We start from the raw sequence: 20340 nt of genomic DNA on the forward strand, positions 1-20340 counted from the left end.
TAATTGAGTTGTCCTTCAACTAGTAGCTAAGCTTACCAATGTGTCTATCCTTCCCTTCCCTTGCCGTTAAAAGCTAATAATATTATAACATGCATTAATGCCTGAATTGAGTTTAAAAAGAAGTTAATGGATACTCATATGCATGGGAAATGAAAGGATGGGTAATGGGATATTAAGGGGCAAGGCTTTGGTTTTGGAGATGTTAACTTTAACCCGAGAGTTGATAATACTTCTAATATATTAAAGGATGAGAAGTTAAGGCCAGGCTAAGGAGAACATTTAAAATTAGGGAGACTTTAAATTCTCTGTAACTAACCATGAAACTCTTAATAACTGGATCTTGTTATACAATATCTTGGCCTTGGCCACCATAAGTTCAATATATAGAGCAAAGAAAAGGGAGATGAGGTGTTGCCCTTTCTGGTTCCATTAGAAGTAGTAATATTTGTAAATGAGAGTGAGGTGATCGGACTGTGGCTGAAGGAAATAAATACAGGTCGTGAATAGTTATAAGGAAAGAGCCTGAGGGACTAAATGACCTAAGAACTTTGTACATGAAATGCCAACCTAATCGGTCAAAGAAATTTTCAGCAACAAGGCTAAGCTATAAGACAGAGCCGAATTGTTAGCCAAATCAATATAATTTATAAGGCATTTGATACTCACGTTTGAGAGAAAGAAGCCAAACATTTAACCACATAATTTGAAGCCAGAGTTGAGTAACGTGATAGGTCTATTATTATTTTTGTCTCATAATTGTCTTCCTGCTTTGGAAATCAAAGTGATCACGGGAAGTATGATGGTGGTGATGGGGGTGTGATGGGGACATACATTTATGTCCTTTGTCCTTAAGAGGTTAATGTGTTGATTGCTTTATAGGCCTAGTTTAGGATACCAGAGAATCTTTGCCTATAAGCTCTTGACATGCAAATCTAGAACTGTTTAATAAATTGAAATTAAACAGATAAGTAATACATATACAAAAATTAAGAGCAGAAAAAGTACCTTTTTCTTTTTTAGGCTTTTCTGGCTCTTCGTCATGTTTTTTCACTGGTGTTTCTAAAAATAAAAAGGCTTTTAATTACTGAAGATACTATGACATTGCCTATAAAATTGATAAAAGCCAAAGTTCAGTCTTGTTTATAGCACAGTCATAGTACAGTGGTCCCTCAAGTTACAATATTAATCGGTTCCAGGTGGAAACCTGGTAATTGGAAACCTGGTAATTGGTCCTAGTAAATGGAGCTGCTTTCACCTGGAGCAGCTATCCCTGGCACAGGTGAAGAGTAGTACAAAACATATAGTACCTCCCTGTACTGTAGGGGGCACTACCAGATAGCCAGTCAGTGCATGCACTTTAGGAATACAGGGGTTTTACTAGTGAAAAATGCCCATTCCAATTGTTCAGTTCTTCCAGTCATTGACACGTTTTGCAGATCTGGACTGTTCATAGCATTGTATGTTGAGTCTGGTTTAAAGTAACAATGGTCCAGAAAAGACCATTGTATCTTGAAAATATTGTATGTCGAGGCCATTGTAAGTTGAGGGATCACTGCACTAAAACCAGTGACAAATGCTGTGTGTAGAGAGCTTAGGCTATCCAATTCGGTTTTTATTCCACAAAAGACTTACTGTTGCACAAATTAATAAAAAAAAAAGTGGCTATTGACAAAGAATGGTGTTAACAAACATAGTGCATCACAGTTTATTGAGTATGAGTCTTAACACAGACAGGTCAGGGCTTATGTTGACCCTTTCAGACAATGAAATTGAGAATCTGACCTGACCATAGAACAATGAAAGAAGGTTGCCTAGTCTGATGATTCATGTATTTTGTTTTCCATGCCTACTTACCTTTACGATATTAGGCATTATGTTTTAAATGCTATGGCCAATTGGTGTATGGTGATAAAAAGTAGGGAACCTTGACCCTAGTGTGTGTATGTTTTTTAAGGTATGGCCATGTGATAAAACTTGTCAGTAAATAAATCATTAAAAGATTGTACTGCTAATTCTAGTCAAGTTAATGTATGCTTAAAACAATGGTTCTTAAATGCCTTTAGGTCAGTGAGTCTCACAACAGTTGGGAAAACTTGACCCATTGTATAAATAGACTAGACATTACTAGACCAGATCCTTAATACTGACAGTATAGTGTAGCATGAAATGTATTTACAAAGAATTATTTAAAACAGCTACTAAACTATCTTGGGTTCTGCTCTATCTGGCATTGTTTGCATTACTTTGCTTAATAGAAAAGTTGTATAAAACTTTTATGTATCAGCCACTTTATGCCATGCCCCTTTTGAGAATTCAGCGCAATAAAAACCTTGCCTTTTAACAAAGCCTGGGAGTTATGGTTAATGAAGTTACAATCGGGGCTCAAGTCTTGCAGGAACGAATGGGAACTGAGTTTCTGCACTATTTCCACAGCTGGAACATCGTTCCCATTAGCAGGACCAGCCCTCGAGTGGAAATCTTGGGTGAGTTCCCACACTTTTTTCCCAGGACTTGACCCCTGGTTACAGCACAAACTAGCCCGCCGGACCCAAGAGACCCAAGAACCCTCACTTATTTTCAATAAATACTGTGAATTGGAATAATCTCTTAGGCTGAAAGGGTGTAAACATTATACTACATTATAAACATTATAATAATCCAATAACCTAACTGAACATACAATTTTCTTTTGCTTTAAATGGGAATTTTGTCATTATAAAAAAAACTTTCAACATGTTATAGAGACATGTCAAAAAATTTGAACGGTAGGAGTCTGAGTGTTCAGACCACAACCAATAGCTAGAACTAGCTGAAAGAAGAGCAAGACAAACCTACAATGTTAGTTTATAGGATTGTCTCGGTTAGCCATGCTTTTGCCATGGTTTTTTCTAACAATTGGTCAGGGTCTTAACACTAAGACCCTAACTGATCAAAATGTTTGACATGTTTCTACAACAAGTCAAAAGAAATAAGTGCATTTTACAGCAGTTTTCCAATTTTGTTAAAAAGCAAACCTAATAGATAGTAGCAGCCTACCTTTTGGTCATATGTCAGGACCATGTGCAGCATTTCATTTCATTTCATTCTAAGAAGTATATAAAATATTTACTTTACCTGGGGCAATATCATATAATGGATACAATGAAAGATTCAAGTCTCCCCCTAGTCGGGCAATTCCTTCTTGAAAGTCGTGGAGAGCAGCTATTATTCTTAGGAGAGCGTTTGTTTGCCCTGAAAGTATTAGAAAAGAATTATTATCACATGCTAATATTATTACCCCTGACATGAATGGATAATGTAAATGCATGCAAAGCATTTTAAATGTTTCTTGTAAGAGAAAGCATATATCCCTTTAGAAAAGGTAAACAATGTTGCATGTTAAAGACAATTTGCTAAATATAAACTAACTGCCAATGAGGTGACAATAAATTTCCGAATGGAAAGAAAAACACTTAAAGGGGTACTCCACTGGAAAACATTTTACATGTTTTTTTTTTTTTTTTTTTTTTTTTCAAATCAACTGGTGGCAGAAAATTAAACAGATTTGTAAATTACTTGTAAAATCTTAATCCTAAAATTTGATTCATAACAAATACGAATATCACCACTATTCCATTGCTCAAATCGTTTAATTAAACTCCAGGTTCCAGGGCATCTAGAAATGGCGGATCCACATGTGAGGACATGGGACAAGGAATCCTGGGAAGGCCGGAACAAGGGTAGGCGTGATGACCCTGAATCACATGCAGCATTATGCCTATCAGCAGCCATTCACCCCTGTGAGGTCACAGCCCTATATAATCGGCAGCCATATTGTGGCCAGTCACTTCAGCCTCTCACTGCAGGGAAATAGACAGGGACAGGCAGCGCTGTGTGTTGCACAGAAAAGCTTTTTTCCATCAGCGTTTCACCTCCTACTCAAGTCAGCATTCTGTTGCACAGAGAGAGGGACAGAGAGCAGTGTGTTTTGCACAGAAAAGCTTTCTTATTGCAGCGATTCACCTCCCAGTCACTGTCTACAGTATTCTATTACAGAGAGGAACAGAGAGCAATGTGATTCATTATGTGTTGCACAGGACAGCAGCGATTCAGCTCAAGCACAAATCCTGCCTAGAAGCACTGATAGGGAAGGAAGTGAGATTGAGAGAGAAAGTGCAGTTTTGGGTGTAGTACAAAGCGGCTGTGTGTTGCAGTACTGGTGTGTACTGCTGGTCTTGAGCACAAATACTTTTTTAAGTGTGCTGTAGCGCATTTTTCTCCCCTCATAAGTGCACACAAAATACGAACAACTAAGTGGTGTACTATTTTGTAACTGTTAAAGTCTCAGGAGCCTAGCTACTGTGAAAGGCCAGGCAAAAGAACTCACCGGCTGGTGAAATACACGAATACTTTTTTAAGCGTACTGTAGCGCATTTTTCTCCCCACATAATTGCATACCACATTCGTACATCTAAGTAGTGTACTATTTTGTAACTGTTAAATTCTCAAGTTCTCCTTTTTTCACCCACCTTCGTCACCGGGTACTGGTATTGCCACCCACTGCACCACTCTGTCACCATGTCACTTTCAGGTCTCCTGATGCTGCTGCTGCAACCTCCAGGCTGTCTCATTCTGCCACCATATATTCTCCTCATGCTGATGTCAGCTCCAAGCTGTCTCATACTGCCACCATATGTTCTCTTCATGCTGTTGCTACCACCAGGCTGTGTCATTCAGGCACTATATGTTCTCCTCATACTGCTGCCACCTCCACACAGTGTAATTCAGCCACCATATGGTCTCCTCATGCTGTCACCACCTCCAGGCTGTGTCATTCAGCCACTACATGGTCTCCTCATGCTGCCGCCAACTCCAGGCTGTGTCATTCAGCCACTATATGTTCTCCTCATGTTGCCGCAAACTCCAGTCTGTGTCTTTCAGCCACTATATGTTCTCATGCTGCCGCCATCTCCACGCTGTGTCATTCCGCCACTATATGTTCTCCTCACACTGCCATCACCTCCACACTGTACCATTCAGCCACTTTATGGTCTCCTCATGCCACTGCCAACTAAAGGCTGTGTCATTCAGCCACTATGTGGTCTCCTCATGTTGCCGCTAACTCCAGGCTATGTCGTTCAGCCACTATATGTTCTCCTCATGCTACCGCAAACTCCACACTGTGTCATTCATCCACTATATGTTCTCCTCTTGCTGCTTCCACCTCCAGGCTGTCATTCAGCCACTATATTGTCTCCTCATACTGATTCCACCTCCAGGCTCTGTCATTGGGCTGCCATGTGACTCCTTGTTAGATTTGGTCTTTTGTAACCACACTATTTATTCAAAGTAAACGCCGGGGCCCGGGACATTAAACTTGTTAGTGTACTACCAAATCTAAATTTCAAAATCTTAAATTTAAATTTCAAAAAATCTATGTAATCTTTTCAAACCGGGGCCCTATGATCTTTGACATCATATATTAGCTGTGGAATTACCATAAGAATCCAATGAAACAGGTTGGAACAGGTGGTAGCTCACCTCGCGGTGGACTGCCAGCTCGATGCTTACCAGAATGGGTACTCAAAAAATGTTAATAAATTCAAATTAAATCAAATAAAAATTACATAAAAAATCTATTTATTCTCTTTAATTTTGATGCCATATGGTCTCTCTGCTGCCACATCCAGACTATCTGCGGCAGTGATTCTAATGGCGATGCCTGTAACCTGCATGTCATACGGAATAACAGTATTATTTCACTAACACAGCATACTCCCTATGCATGTTAGGACAAGGCAAAGTGTTCTACACCCCTATTAAGGCTCTCTGTAGGCCATAAATAGCCTTTTTTTAATAGCTATTCGCTACAAATACATTTGGAATTAAACACATTTTTGGGGAAAATTCGGCGAAGCGGCCAAATTTAATTTTTCAAAAATTCGCTCATCTCTAATTGTAACCACAATGCTTACTATGCTTTATAATGTAAACTGTAATTTTCAAGCACAATATGCCACTGCCAGATGATAAAAAAAACATAGGGTCTGAAATAGTTCCATTAAACAGGAACCCTTGACCACTTCTAACATGCTCTATGAACATGACCAGTATTTTTTTAATGATTTTATTATATATATATATATATATATATATATATATATATATATATATACATATATATATATATATATATATATATATATATACGGTATATATATATACTTAACTACAGTCCATTCAAAGTTAACATTATATTTTTTACTTTATCACTCACCTGTTTTTATATCTAAGGGTGTTTGCTCTTCTTTCACAAGTGGAGTCACTACAGGAAAAATAAGACAGAAATAAAATTGGGTAAATATACTTAAATTTATTTAAAGGGAAACTGACAGCCAGTTCACACTCACTAAACCCAATAAACAGAGTTATAGTGCTGGTGAACTGTATTACATAGAGGTTATTACTTATCCCGATCCACAAGTGCGAGGCATACCCAGCATGCCAGGTCCCACCTTCATTTGCAAAGCTAGCTATTAGCAAAGTTGGCTCATACATTGTGTATTTGCAGAGCTGTACTGTGTATCTGGGTAAATGATGCCTCATTGTAATGCTGTTCCCCTGCACTATAACCTTGTGTATTGAGTTTAGTGCTGATGAACCTGCTGTCAGTTTTCTTTTAAAGAGACCTGGAGACAAAGTGTTTTTTTTTTTTTTTTTATCATCATCCCTGATTTACTAAGTGTGGGGTGAAGTTTAGTTTGTAGGTTTTTTTTCCCCAAAAAATATTTTTCCACTGTATTTACTAATGTTTCAATACACTTTTCCCCACATTTTGCTTTTTTTTTTTTATACATGCTCTGAGCTGTGGGTTTTTCCAGAGCTCAAATTCACCAAATTTTCTGTGGAAACCTTAGTAAATATTTTAAATGGAGATTGCAGAAAAAAGAGATAGAGATGGGGCTACATAGTGCCGATTATCAGGGATAACAAGGGAGGGTAGCACAAATATTAATGGACCTTCTCACCTTTGCAGGTTGCACTACACAGGCACAACACTGATCAGCATTAACGCAAGTCTCTGGTTCGGTGTGTCGGGAGCAGCTGGCCGTCGGTACTGTTGAGGACAGTGTGGAATGCAGGAAAACGGATGTGGATAGGTGGAAATCCCAGCAGGGGTTTCCTTTCCTTCCAGTGGAAACATCCGACTTTGACAGATAGCACTACACCGGCGTGATGACACGAAAGTCAGGTGTACAGTAGTGATACTTTTTATTAAAATTCATAATAAGTACAGTATGTTACAGGTACAGACAACGTGTTTTGGAGGGGCCCCCTCCTTTGTCATGTCCTAGTTACAGTTTACAGGTAATGCATCCTATATATATATACATAATACATTTTCAGATTTCGAATTTTGGCAGGACCAGAGGCCATTGGGGGCCGAGAGTGACGTCAGCCTCCATGGTCTGCTATACAGGTCCTGCTTTATACTCCAACACGCCAGCAAGACCTGTGTAGCAGACCATGGAGGCTGACGTCACTCTCGGCCCCCAATGGCCTCTGGTCCTGCCAAAATTCAAAATCTGAAAATGTGTTATGTGTATAAGATGCATAACCTGTAAACTGTAACTAGGACCTGACGAAGGAGGGAGCCCCTCCGAAATGCGTTGTCTGTACCTGTAACATACTTTATATGAATTCTAATAAAAAGTATCACTACTGTACACCTGACTTTCGTGTCATCATGCCCGTATAACGCTACCTGCTGAAGTCACATTTTTCCACTGGAAGGAAAGGAAACCCCTGCCAGGATTTCCACCTATCAACATCCGTTTTCCTACTTAGTAAAAATGTTGGGATTTTTTGTAAAAAAGAGTTTTGAGGACATGCCCCTTTTTGGTGATCACATCCCCTTTTCCCAGCAGCCACACCACTTTTTTCAGGTTTTATAAGTAAAATGGAGAGTTGGTCAGGTTCTGTTTTTTTTCTGCCACCATGCTCCAAATTCTGGCACACAACCTGACAAGACAGGTCAGGTATACGACATTAAATCAGGGCCATTGTGTGCACAGACAACCACTTTCCCATAGACTTATATAGAGAACATTAATGCTAAAAAAAATTGTGTCTGCATTTTTACAAATGAAATACACCTGAAAAACACTGTACAAACCTAGACTTAGGATAAGCCATTTAAAAGTGCTATAAATAAAGTACTGCTGGCATGTCTCTAAACTCTACAGACATTAGTGATCAATATAATTAGGAAGTAAAGTAGAACTAAGCAAGAAAAAGACATTAAAATCAGCCACATTTCAAGGGCTCCCCTTCACATGCATGGGCCTTTTTGTGCCTCTGAATACCTCTGACTTAATATGGAGACAATGAGGTTTTCAATAAATAAATAAAAACATAAATTGTGGCATGCATCGGTGTTTCTTATGTGTGGAGGTAGATTTCCCTAGAAGCCAGGGGCATTTTCCATACTACCTGTATGGCAACACATTCAGGCTACCTATTTACAAAGTTGTTATAATAAAATAACCTTCAGCTTGTTTTTGTGTGTAATACAATGAGACCTTTGCTTATTTTTGTTTTGATGGAGTTTCGAGTTTTCAATCATAATTTTTTTGGTCAGTGACTAATTTGTCTGAAGTGTGGAAAATATGATAAATAATGTCCTATGTACACTTCATTTATAGGCTACATCTAAAAGTCATTGTTAAAAAGCTTAATAAAGTTTTGGCCTATGATTTGAAAAACACTTCAATAGGCCAAGTGTATGTATCAACAAAGGTATGGTGTTATTTAGTTTATATTATGAAAATCAATAGCAGACATGCGATAGGCCAGGCCAGCAATGGCGTGTAGTGCTGGTAAATGGTGTGGCAAAAGTAGTTTACAGTTCATGACACCAGGGCACCATTAACCTACATGGTCTATGGTTGAGCTTCTCCTGGGCCAGGCACTGGGTAGAGAATACACTGATATAAAGTCACAGATAACTATCTTTACTGAGGCTGGAGTAGTTGTTAAAGTACTTACAGGGCAGATTAAAGCAGAGGAGATGCAGAGTAACCCTTGAGAGCCCAGTAGACTTGCTGGGACTTGTAGTGTTTCACACCCACTTGACTTTACTTGCTTTTAGATACTGAAGACTTGCAATTTTAGACTTGATTTTGAGGTATCTCATGCTGACTAAGGTTCTGCTAATGTCCAATTAAAGCTATACCACCAGGGTATGAACTAGCCCTTGGGATCCATCTGCTTGAGGCTTTCTACTGTATCTATCCCAGACTAGCACTGTGTGGCCTGTCGACTCACCTGCTCCTGTGCTCACAGCTAGGAATTTCCGACTCCTCCTTGGCGGGGAACACTTGCAGAATAGCGTGATTGCTTATTCGAAGATTTTTTTTAGGCTTCCCTTGAATCACCTCACACTCCTGCTGACTCTTGTCCACACTGCAGCTCACACTGAACTCTGCACTTTACTCAACTCACTCTTACTCTTACTCTTAAATAACTTCTACCCCCAACACCATTTATGGGCTAGCTAGGGGGCCTCCCATTGGGCAATCAGGGTCACATGGCCTACTCTTCATCATTCCTCCTGACAGATATCCTTAAAGATACAGTGCATAAAATTAGAAATCAACCGGCAAAAACTGTAATGAATATTAAGGCATCGCCTAAGTAGTGGGGCCTAGCACAGATACTTGAGGCAATGTTTACCTGACAGGATCCACTCTGGTACTGGGGCACCAAAGAGATATAAAGCCTTATTGATTTACAGTTCACACTAGAGATGAGCGAACTTAGAGTAAATTCGATTCGTCACGAACTTCTTGGCTCGGCAGTTGATGACTTATCCTGTATAAATTAGTTCAGCTTTCAGGTGCTCCCGTGGGCTGGAAAAGGTGGATACAGTCGTAGGAGACTCTTTCCTATGACTGTATCCACCTTTTCCAGCCCACCAGAGCACGGGAAAGCTGAACTAATTTATGCAGGAAAAGTCAGCAACCGCCGAGCTGAGAAGTTTGTGACGAATCGAATTTACTTTAAGTTCGCTCATCTCTAGTTCACACGTTAGACCATATATTAGTGAAGAATATATATTAGAAAAATTCAAGAAAGGAAAAGGTTTTGAATTGATATAAGTTGTTGTGCTTAGCTGACAATTGTTTTTACAGAGATATTGCAATAAACCGATTATATTTGTGCACAGGACAAGGTCGGGATGAGTTTTTAGCAACTACAAAAATCATTAAGGTTTCTACTGAATTGCAACCAGTCAAACTCTTAAAAACAAGTATTCAAGTACAATAAAAACTGTAATAAGTTATATAATAATAAAGTATAATTAATTATATAATCATTGCATTACATAAAATGTTGATGTGTGTTGTGATACTAGTTCAAAATCAAAGCAAATTGCAAGAAAAAACATTTACCTTTCTCTGGTACAGGAGTCTCTTTTGAAAACTCTTCTTCAATTTCTATGGATAATAAGTATGAAATACATGAATTACTAATACCTAGGACATCTTTAGCAGAGACATATTGGAGAAGATGTATCAAATTGTAACCAATAAAATAGTTTCATTTATTTAAAAAAAAAAAAGCCTCTGAAAAAGGATGGCATTGGGTTGGTTGGTACAGGCAACATTGTTCCTCGGTACGAGGATTAATAAATCTTCTCCAACATGACTCTTTGATTCTTAAGTTTTACATTATATTGTTGACGAATAGAAAAATCCTAGAAACACGGATATCCCCATAGGGAAGCGGTGGCTATATAACCAATGTGGTACATAGGTAAGTAAGGGCTTGTTCACAACTGACGATGTGCTCCGGTAAAGGGAGCTTCATCGACCAATTTGTCGGAAGGGGATGGGTTAAGTGGTGGTTAAAAAAGTGCATGCCCAATTTTTGTCTGTTTAACTCCTGTAAAATACTGGATTTTGGACAGACCCTATTCAAGTCAATGGGATCTATCAGGATCCAGCAGTGTCAGCTGTTCTCCGACAAGTTTTGGATCTGTTTGGTGCAAAAAGAGAAAGAGCTTAACGAACCCGAAATGGGTCATAGCCCATTTGCAGTGTTAACTTAGCCTAACACTGAAGATATCCAATGTTCATTTAGTGAAAATGTCACCAATATTTCACTTGACTACCTCAACCCTACTAACTATATACCTACAAAAAAGAAAAAGAGTTCATATAGTCCAAAATATATTTTTATTGATTCAGACATGAAGAGAATTTCATGGCACTCACACTGAATATATATATATTTTTATTGATGCCTCATAGCAGGCAGAAACCAACAGGAACGACATACAAATCCTATGCCGCCAGTGGCAGTTTCATATCCTTAGTCACTTTGTCAAGGCCTTTACAATATATCTGAGGACATAAAATGGCCATTGGCCACATTTGATTTTTGTGTCAATCCTGTTGGTTTTTACCTGCTATAAGGCATTAGGAAAGATGACTTTACAGAGCAGTTGTGGATTTGTGATGACTTTATTGTCATGTCAATCAAAAATACATATTTTAACAGCAGATCTGCAACTTCAAATCTACGCTGGGTCTGGTATGTGTGAATACACCCAAAATGCATCATACAGTGAGGATCAAAAGTTTGGGCACCCCAGGTAAAAATTTGTATTAATGTGCATAAAGAAGCCAAGGAAAGATGGAAAAATATCCAAAAGGCATCAAATTACAGATTAGACATTCTTATAATATGTCAACAAAAGTTAGATTTTATTTCCATCAATTACACTTTCAAAATAACAGAAAAAAAAATTGTGTCTGCAAAACTTTGGGCACCCTGCAGAATTTATAGCATGCACTGCCCCCTTTGCAAAGCTGAGACCTGCCAGTGTCATGGATTGTTCTCAATCATCATCTGGGAAGACCAGGTGATGTCAATCTCAAAGGTTTTAAATGCCCAGACTCATCTGACCTTGCCCCAACAATCAGCACCATGGGTTCTTCTAAGCAGTTGTCTAGAAATCTGAAACTGAAAATAGTTGATGTTCACAAAGCTGGAGAAGGCTATAAGAAGATAGCAAAACGTTTTCAGATGTCAAAATCCTCTGTTCAGAATATAATTAAGAAATTGCAGTCATCGGGAACAGTGGAAGTTAAAGCAAGATCTGGAAGACCAAGAAAAATATCAGACAGAACAGCTCGCAGTGTTGTGTGAAAAATAATTCAAAACCCACGTTTTACTGCACAGATCTGGCAGACACTGGAGTTGTGGTACACTATTCCACTATAAAGAGATACTTGTACAAATATGGTCTTCATGGAAGAGTCATCAGAAGAAAAACATCTACTATGTCCTCACCACAAAAATCAGCATTTGAACTTTGCAAATAAACATATAGACAAGAGTGATGCATTTTGGAACAAATGGATAATGATTCTAAACACACCTCGAAATCCACAGGGGATTACATCAAGAGGCGTAAACTGAAGGTTTTGCCATGGCCATCACAATCTCCTGACTTCAACATAATTGAAACTCTATGGATAGACCTTAAAATAGCAGTGCGTGACAGACAGCCCAGAAATCTCAAAGAACTGGAAGACTTTTGTAAGGAAGAATGGGCAAAGATACCTCAAACAAGAATTGAAAGACTCTTGGCTGGCTACAAAAATTAGTATGAGAAAGGAAAAAGGTGACTGGTTCTTACCTAGAGAACCAGTCACCTTTTTTCCTTTCTCGTACTAATTGCCATTTGGGTATATAGGAGATTATACATTGACTGAAGTTCTCGGTCACCAGATAGAGTACATCTCACAGACCTATTTTTTCTTTGGCTACAAAAAGTGTTTACAAGCTGTGATACTTTCCAAAGGGGCAGTACAAGATATTAACTCCAAACTTTTGCAGATGCCATTTTTTTGTTTTCTGTTATTTTGAAAGTGTAATGGATGGAAATAAAATCTAACTTTTGTTGACATATTATAAGAATGTCTAATCTGTAATTTGATGCCTTTTGGCGATTTTTTCCACCTTTCCTTGGCTTCTTGATGCACATTAATACAAATTTTTACCTGGGGTGCCCAAACTTTTGATCCCCACTGTATAAGACCTTGTTACATGTGGTGCTTTGTCTCTCTAATCATATAATAATATGGCCCATAATTTATTACTTTTTGTACCAAGATAAAGTACTAAAATTAATTCAATATCCAGCAAGTCTAATTATTTGGAGAAAACAAAGTTTAAATATAAAACATTGCAAACAAAGCTATATAATCGTGTACCATTCAATTTTTCACATTCTTTTAATGAAAGCTGATGTAGCTTTTTATTGTTACCTTCAATTATTTCTCTTGGCTCGGACTCAAGTTGCTTAACAGGTTCTTCTAGAAGGAGAAAATCTTAAATTATGAGCATATTTTTAAGGATACAATTAATTTTATATTTTATCATAAATTTTAAGTAAAACAGAAGAAGATAAAAAAAAAGCAATTCAAAAATATAAAGCACGCAATGACAAAGTGGGTACAGTAATTGACATTGGCTATGATTCTTATAAATTATTACCTTTAATTAATTCTTTTGGCTCTGGCTCATCATGCATTATGGGTTCTTCAAGAGAAGATAATATTAAATTGGAAATTTGTCATTGAAAAAAAAAACAATTAGATTTTTATAACAGGAAAAATTTTAAGCATATAAAAGTACCATACCAATAAGAAAGTTAAAATTTAATTGAAGAGTTGAGAACATTACCTGGTGGTGGAGGCACTATGTCCGGCACGATAATAGCATGTTCCTCTAAAAATAATAGGGACAAAATACTATTGATGTTTTTGTTCTTATGATGAACTTACTCTTTTGTATTATTAGAACTATAATAGCCTTTGTTAATAGCCTAACATTGTTAAGTGCCCTTCATACTCACTACAGGTAACATAATCCTCTACTTGCACACTATTGTGTTGGGTTCCTCCCAAGGGATCTAACATTATCAGGGAGCACAAAATGTGTGCCAGTTACAATCATCATCGGCAACATTGAGCAGCTGTAGGTCATCACATGCAGGTGTGGTTTCAGCCGCACCTGCCCTGTTTAGTTTCAGAAGGCATACTTCCAAAATATACAGTTTTTTTTTTGTGGAATTAGATGAGTAAATGCTTCTTTCTGACAACTCATGCAGCTCATTTTCGTTCAAGTAGTGTCATATTGACTGTCTTGAAACAACAACAGGTTACTTGTGGGTCTTTATTTGTATCCTGAAAAATTCTTCTGGCTAGCAGTTGTGGCTTAAGTCTTTCTTTATCTACCTGACCTTGAATTTGTATCAAAAGATAACATAATTTTACACAATGCAGTAAGTGATTAGCCAATACTGACTGGTATTTTCAAGGCTTTGGATATATTTTTATATCCTTTTCCATCTTTATAAAGTTCGATTACCTTGTTACACAGGTCTTTGACAGTTAGTTTCTGCTCCCCATGGCTCAGTATCTAGCCTGTTCAGTGCAATCACATGAAAGCTAACAAATTGTTTACGCAGACACTAATTGCAATTTAAAAAGCCACAGGTGTGAGAAATTAACTTTCAATTGCCATTTCAAATGGTGTGTGTCACATTGTGTGTCTGTAAAAAGGCTAGACATTTAATGGTTTGTAACTTTTCAATCAGGGCCATTCGGATAATATACATATCCATTTAGCGTTCATAGTGTTGAATGTAGTAACTGTACAGCCATAGAAGGTTAACTGCTGAGATCACTGCTTTCTGGACATTTAATATTTTTAAGGTTACTACTAGAAATGAATGAATCGAATCAGAAGAAGTCGAATTCATTCCGAATTTCATGAAAAATTTTATTCAGACCGAATCCGAACTTCGACACCAATTTCTTCATTAGGGACACCCACAGTGATCGTCCTGTATAATTGTGAGTGGCTTTCTCCTGCACTCGCATCTCTGCAATAGATAGGACAATCGCAGAGGGTGTCAGGAGTGTGCTCCATGTTTGGAGCAGTAGTACCTGCAGTTAAGGACTGATCACAGTGCATGTCACTCCTGACACCCGATGCAATCGTCCTATCTATTGCAGAGATTTGAGAAAGCCGCCCGCATCTATACATTATACAGAAAGATCGCAGCGGGTGTCAGGGCAATCTGTCTATTTGCACAGGTACTACTACTCCCATCATGCACAGTCTGTTCCATGCGCGGAGTAGTAGTGCTACCAGAAAATGTAAATAAAAATTGAAAAAAATGTGAAACACACATACACACTTTATTAAACACATTATTAAAATACATTACTGATAAAAATTTGCTCGGATTTATTCGGATCAAATCTAATTTTGTGACAAATTCGGCAAATTGGCCGAATCAAATTTTTCAAAAATTCGCTCACCTCTAGTTACTACATTAGAGACCCTCCCTATTTTTTTTTACTTTTTGTTCTTTTCATGCTACTATGATTATATCACACATTTTCCATAGTTTCTAATAGAATTTTGTATAGCATTTTAGCTTGATTTTCTAAACAATAATAGTAAATTGGTCGTGTTTTGCCATCATTCTTTTTGACTATAATTTTTTGTGATATTCTGAAAATAACAATTATTGGGGGTTACAACAAGATTATGTAGAAAATCTCTGCTCATTCCTCCAGCAATACAAGCAAAGAGTTGGGTACACATAATATCTCCTGCTCTGAGACCCATTCTGACCTACAGTAAAAAAAAACTGAAGACAGCTACGACTGTGTAATTGATTGTATGAGTGTGTACATGATATATGCACATAGATTTGTGTATGTATAAGAATTTGTGCATAACAGTTTGCTTTTAGATATCAGTTTGAGTACAAAAGCACACAATTGCATTTCATTATTTCAACCAAATGTCAATAAACCAATAAACCAATAAGAGCTTAATTTCAATGGCCTTATGCATCTCCAATAAAGCAGTACAATTTATACATACACAACACACACATAGATAGATAGATAGATAGATAGATAGAGATGTTACTCATTTATTACTACTTTTTAGTAATATGAAGTGATACAATTGTTTTAATATACTGCCATTTTAAATATAAAAAAAAAACATTTGCAATCATGCATTAATCTGCTTACACAATACCATATAATTTTATAAGTAGTACATGGTACAACATTGCATTTCTCACATTATTTTTTTTTTTAAAGTTGATTTCTTTTTTATTGTTACCTTCAAATGTTTCTCTTTGCTCTGGCTCAGGTTCCTTTCCAGGTTCTTCTAAAAAAAGAAATTTTTAAACTATGAGTGACATTTTGTTTTTTAATACATATTTTTTTATATTTCATGTTTTTTGTCATTCAAACTGCAGACCAAATTCCATTGCAAGCATTTAAAGGGGTACTCCACTGGAAAACCTTTTTTTTAATCAACTGGTGCCAGAAAGTTAAACAGATTTTTTAATTACTTCTATTAAAAAAAAATCTTAATCCTTCCAGTACTTATCAGCTGCTGTATGATCCACAGGAAGTTCTTTTCTTTTAATTTTCCTTTCTGTATGACCACAGTGCTCTCTGCTGGCACCTCTGTCCATTTTATAAACTGTCCAGAGCAGGATAGGTTTTCTATGGGGATTTGCTCCTACTCTGGACAGTTCCTGACATGGACAGAGGTGTCAGCAGAGAGCACGGTCGTCAGACAGAAAGTAAATTCATTATAAAGCAGGTGATAAGTACTGGAAGAATTAAAGGGGTTATCCAGGAAAAAAAAACTTTTTTTTTTTAAATATATCAACTGGCTCCAGAAAGTTAAACAGATTTGTAAATTACTTCTATTAAAAAATCTTAATCCTTTCAGTACTTATAAGCTTCTGAAGTTAAGGTTGTTCTTTTCTGTCTAAGTGCTCTGATATGACACGTGTCTCAGGAATCGCCCAGTTTAGAAGAGGTTTGCTATGGGGATTTGCTTCTAAACTGGGCGGTTCCCGAGACAGGTGTCATCAGAGAGTACTTAGACAGAAAAGAACAACCTTAACTTCAGAAGCTCATAAGTACTGAAAGGATTAATATTTTTTAATAAAAGTAATTTACAAATTTGCTTAACTTTTTGGAGCCAGTTGAGATATATATATATATATATATATATATATATATATATATATATACATATATCTATCAAGTTTTTTCCTGGAATACTCCTTTAAGATTTTTTTAATAGAAGTAATTTACAAATCCCTTTAACTTTCTGGCGCCAGTTGATTAAAAAAAAGTTTTACAGTGGAATACCCCTTTAACCTTCTAGAGTGATCGGTTGTTGTGGATCTCAGCATCTAAGGGGTTAAACAGCCAGCACTGGTGATATCTCTCCTGAGCCTGCTCCATACACTATCGCCCAAAATTTGACATTCATGTATGTCAAATGTCAGGAAGGGGTTGAAAACAGCAAATCAGTAATTGGAGTTCACAAATGGTGGATTTGTTCTTTTTTTTCTCGTGTGACTTTTGTAGAACTGAAGTAAAAACCATGAGAACAGTATGTGAATTGGCCCAAACACTGATTTTTCCATTATTTTCAAATATCCACCAACTATCAGTGACAAGAAGTCAATTGACACTTTTGCCTTATGCAAACATTAGGAATCACAGAAAAAGCTAAACAAGTGTTCGTCAATGGACCCATGTTCTATGGGGGTCCCAGCATGAGAATCCTATAGAATAAATGTATGTATCTTTCTATGAATTAATTGTATTTTTATAGTATTGTTGTGGCTGCAATAACTGTAATTTAAGCAGGTGGTGGGGGAAAGGGAATGGACAACAGCATTACTTGTATTGTACATGGGTGGTGTCTTATTTTTTTTTTTACTGGTAGTAGGGGAAAAATTTAATAGTACTGTGAGTGGCGGCATTAATTGTGCTGTATGTGAAAGGTTTAATTGACATCCCAATAGCTGGCTTATTGTACTGTTGATGGTGGCATTTAATGACCACTGGAACATACATCATTAATCAGATACAGTATGGTGGCATTGATTTATAATTGTCTGGGGAGTATTAGCTGAAAATTGTGCTGGAATCTAAGTAGGCTTACAAGGTACATGGAAAACTGTGAAATTCCACATTAAATGATATTACCCTATCTCTTGAGTATTTTATGTATATTAACCATTATGAACCTGACCTGCTTTTGTCGGGTTGTGCACTACAATGTGGTGAAGTGGCAAGTTGGTGCATTGCGCCCCAAATTGTGTCTGCGCCAGAATTCTGTGTATGCATCAAAATAAACCTACAAACCTGAAAAAGAGCATGGAAAAGAGGCTTGGCCGACACAAAAATGGACTCGTTTTCACAACCCTAAATTTACTACTGAATTCACACAAAATCCTGTGAAAAACGGCTTTAAATTCTTACCAAGAAAAAGCATGTCAAAACTTTCCCAATCTGTAAATCCCCATAATAAACAGAAAGGAATTATGTAGGTCTGAATTAACATTCTACACTAATAAAAAATCATTGCTCTTAGTAAATCAGGGCCATTATATTTACATTTTTTTGTGATTACTTTAATGCATGAATTGAAGCCTTGTAGGCATGTAGTGTTTCAACAGCGGGGGATTAGTGGCAGGTGAGTACCATGTATTTATTATCTCCCACCCTGAGCACATTTAGATATTAAAATATTTATTTGCAGAATCCCTTTAAGATTGTGATAGACATTTTCAGTGGAAATACTGAGATAAAATGTATTTGACTAGAGAGTAAAAGAAGAAAGGTAAATGAACTCTGTTATAGAGTCTTGGGCCACCATTTATGCTCCATATAGTTGGCTCTGCCATGTGCTTTAGGCCTAACACTAACCCACCTCTCTGCAACACCTCACTTCACAGGAAATAATGTTGTTCATTTCCTGCTTGTAATTTTTCTCAAATGTAAGGCTCATATGAATCACCGCAAACAAGTTTGACAATTCTTAACATCAAACAACTGTATGGTATAATTTACTGTGACAATAACATTGCCGTGTCAGAAACAATAGCTTTCACGGTCATCAGGTTTCTCACTGAAAAACTAGGATGACTAATTTGAAAAATAAAAATTAAAAATACAAAAAATACAAAAAGCTGACATCTGTTCGAAGACAGGCACAGATTCCTTCTGCCAAATATCCATTGCTAAACATTTTTACTGCCAGGTCTTATTAGTGATGACTAAGGAGGAATTGTAAGTGTTTAATAAAAAAGAAAATTTGGCTAGAACAGATAGATAGATAGATCTCTAACTGTGTATATATAGATCAAGCAAATAAATAACATTGGGGTGCAAGCAACAATAGAGGAAGTCTACAGTAAACTTGATATATATATATATATATATATATATATGCATTGAAGATAGATTCAAAGATGAAATATTCGCACTCACCGTTAGGTTAGCGACAGCCAGCTCCTAGGAATCAATGATGGTTAGACCAACGGAACGGGGAACATGCTGTAACGGGCGCTCAGGTGTGAGGCGATAACCGGTTATTTCGCGCTATGTGGGCTTCGTCCGGCCTCAGAGGCAAGATGAAGCGCACATAGCGCGAAATAACCGGTTATCGCCTCACACCTGAGCGCCCGTTACAGCATGGTCCCCGTTCCGTTGGTCTAACCATCATTGATTCCTAGGAGCTGGCTGTCGCTAACCTAACGTTGAGTGCGGATATTTCATCTTTGAATCTATCTTCTATGCACATTGATTTTTCCTATGTTCGGATCTTCCCAGCACCACCATAGCTGACGGCCTTTTCAGACCCGCCTCCGTGTGAGCTGTTCAGTTGAAGTTTAACCCTATCAGCTCTATAGTAACCGCAAGTAGTTCTATTCCTTTCTCTTTTACTCCATATATATATATATATATATATATATATATATATATATATATATAAATATATATATATATCCCTTACATTTTTGTAAATATTTTATCATATCTTTTCATGGGATAACATTGAAGAAATAACACTCTGCTACAATGTAAAGTAGTGAGTGCACAGACTGTATAACAGTGTTTAATGTTGTGTCCCCCTCAAAATAATTCAACGCAGCAATTAATGTCTAAACCTTGCCAACAAAAGTGAATACACCCATAAGTGGAAATGTGCCCATTTAGTCACTCAGAGCAGGCCTCGCCATGGTCGACCAAGTAGATTGGGTGCACATGCTGAGCATCATATCAAGAGGTTACCTTTGGAAAATACACATATGAGTGCTGCCAGCTTTGCTGCAGAGGTTAGAGGGGTGGGGAGAAGTTAGCCTGTTAGTTATCAGACCATACGCCCAACACTGCATCAAATTGGTATACATGGCCTCTTCTAAATATAAAGCAC

The 20340-nt window shown here is 37.3% G+C and overlaps 1 protein-coding gene across 1 annotated transcript in view; it reads right to left on the reverse strand.

Annotated features, from left to right (window-relative positions):
• The window catches only part of LOC130361041 (trichohyalin-like), a 275344-nt gene that overhangs the window by 202535 nt on the left and 52469 nt on the right, over positions 1 to 20340 (reverse strand). The window contains exons 11-18 of the mRNA XM_056563601.1: positions 16207 to 16254; positions 13738 to 13782; positions 13549 to 13593; positions 13320 to 13367; positions 10434 to 10478; positions 6257 to 6304; positions 3115 to 3231; positions 1006 to 1059 (exon numbers count right to left, since the gene is read on the reverse strand). Of these exons, the coding sequence (XP_056419576.1) occupies positions 1006 to 1059; positions 3115 to 3231; positions 6257 to 6304; positions 10434 to 10478; positions 13320 to 13367; positions 13549 to 13593; positions 13738 to 13782; positions 16207 to 16254 (450 nt within the window). The remainder of the gene's footprint in view (positions 1 to 1005; positions 1060 to 3114; positions 3232 to 6256; positions 6305 to 10433; positions 10479 to 13319; positions 13368 to 13548; positions 13594 to 13737; positions 13783 to 16206; positions 16255 to 20340) is intronic.

The sequence above is a fragment of the Hyla sarda genome, chromosome 3 (assembly GCF_029499605.1).
Source record: "Hyla sarda isolate aHylSar1 chromosome 3, aHylSar1.hap1, whole genome shotgun sequence".
Lineage (NCBI taxonomy): Eukaryota > Metazoa > Chordata > Amphibia > Anura > Hylidae > Hyla > Hyla sarda.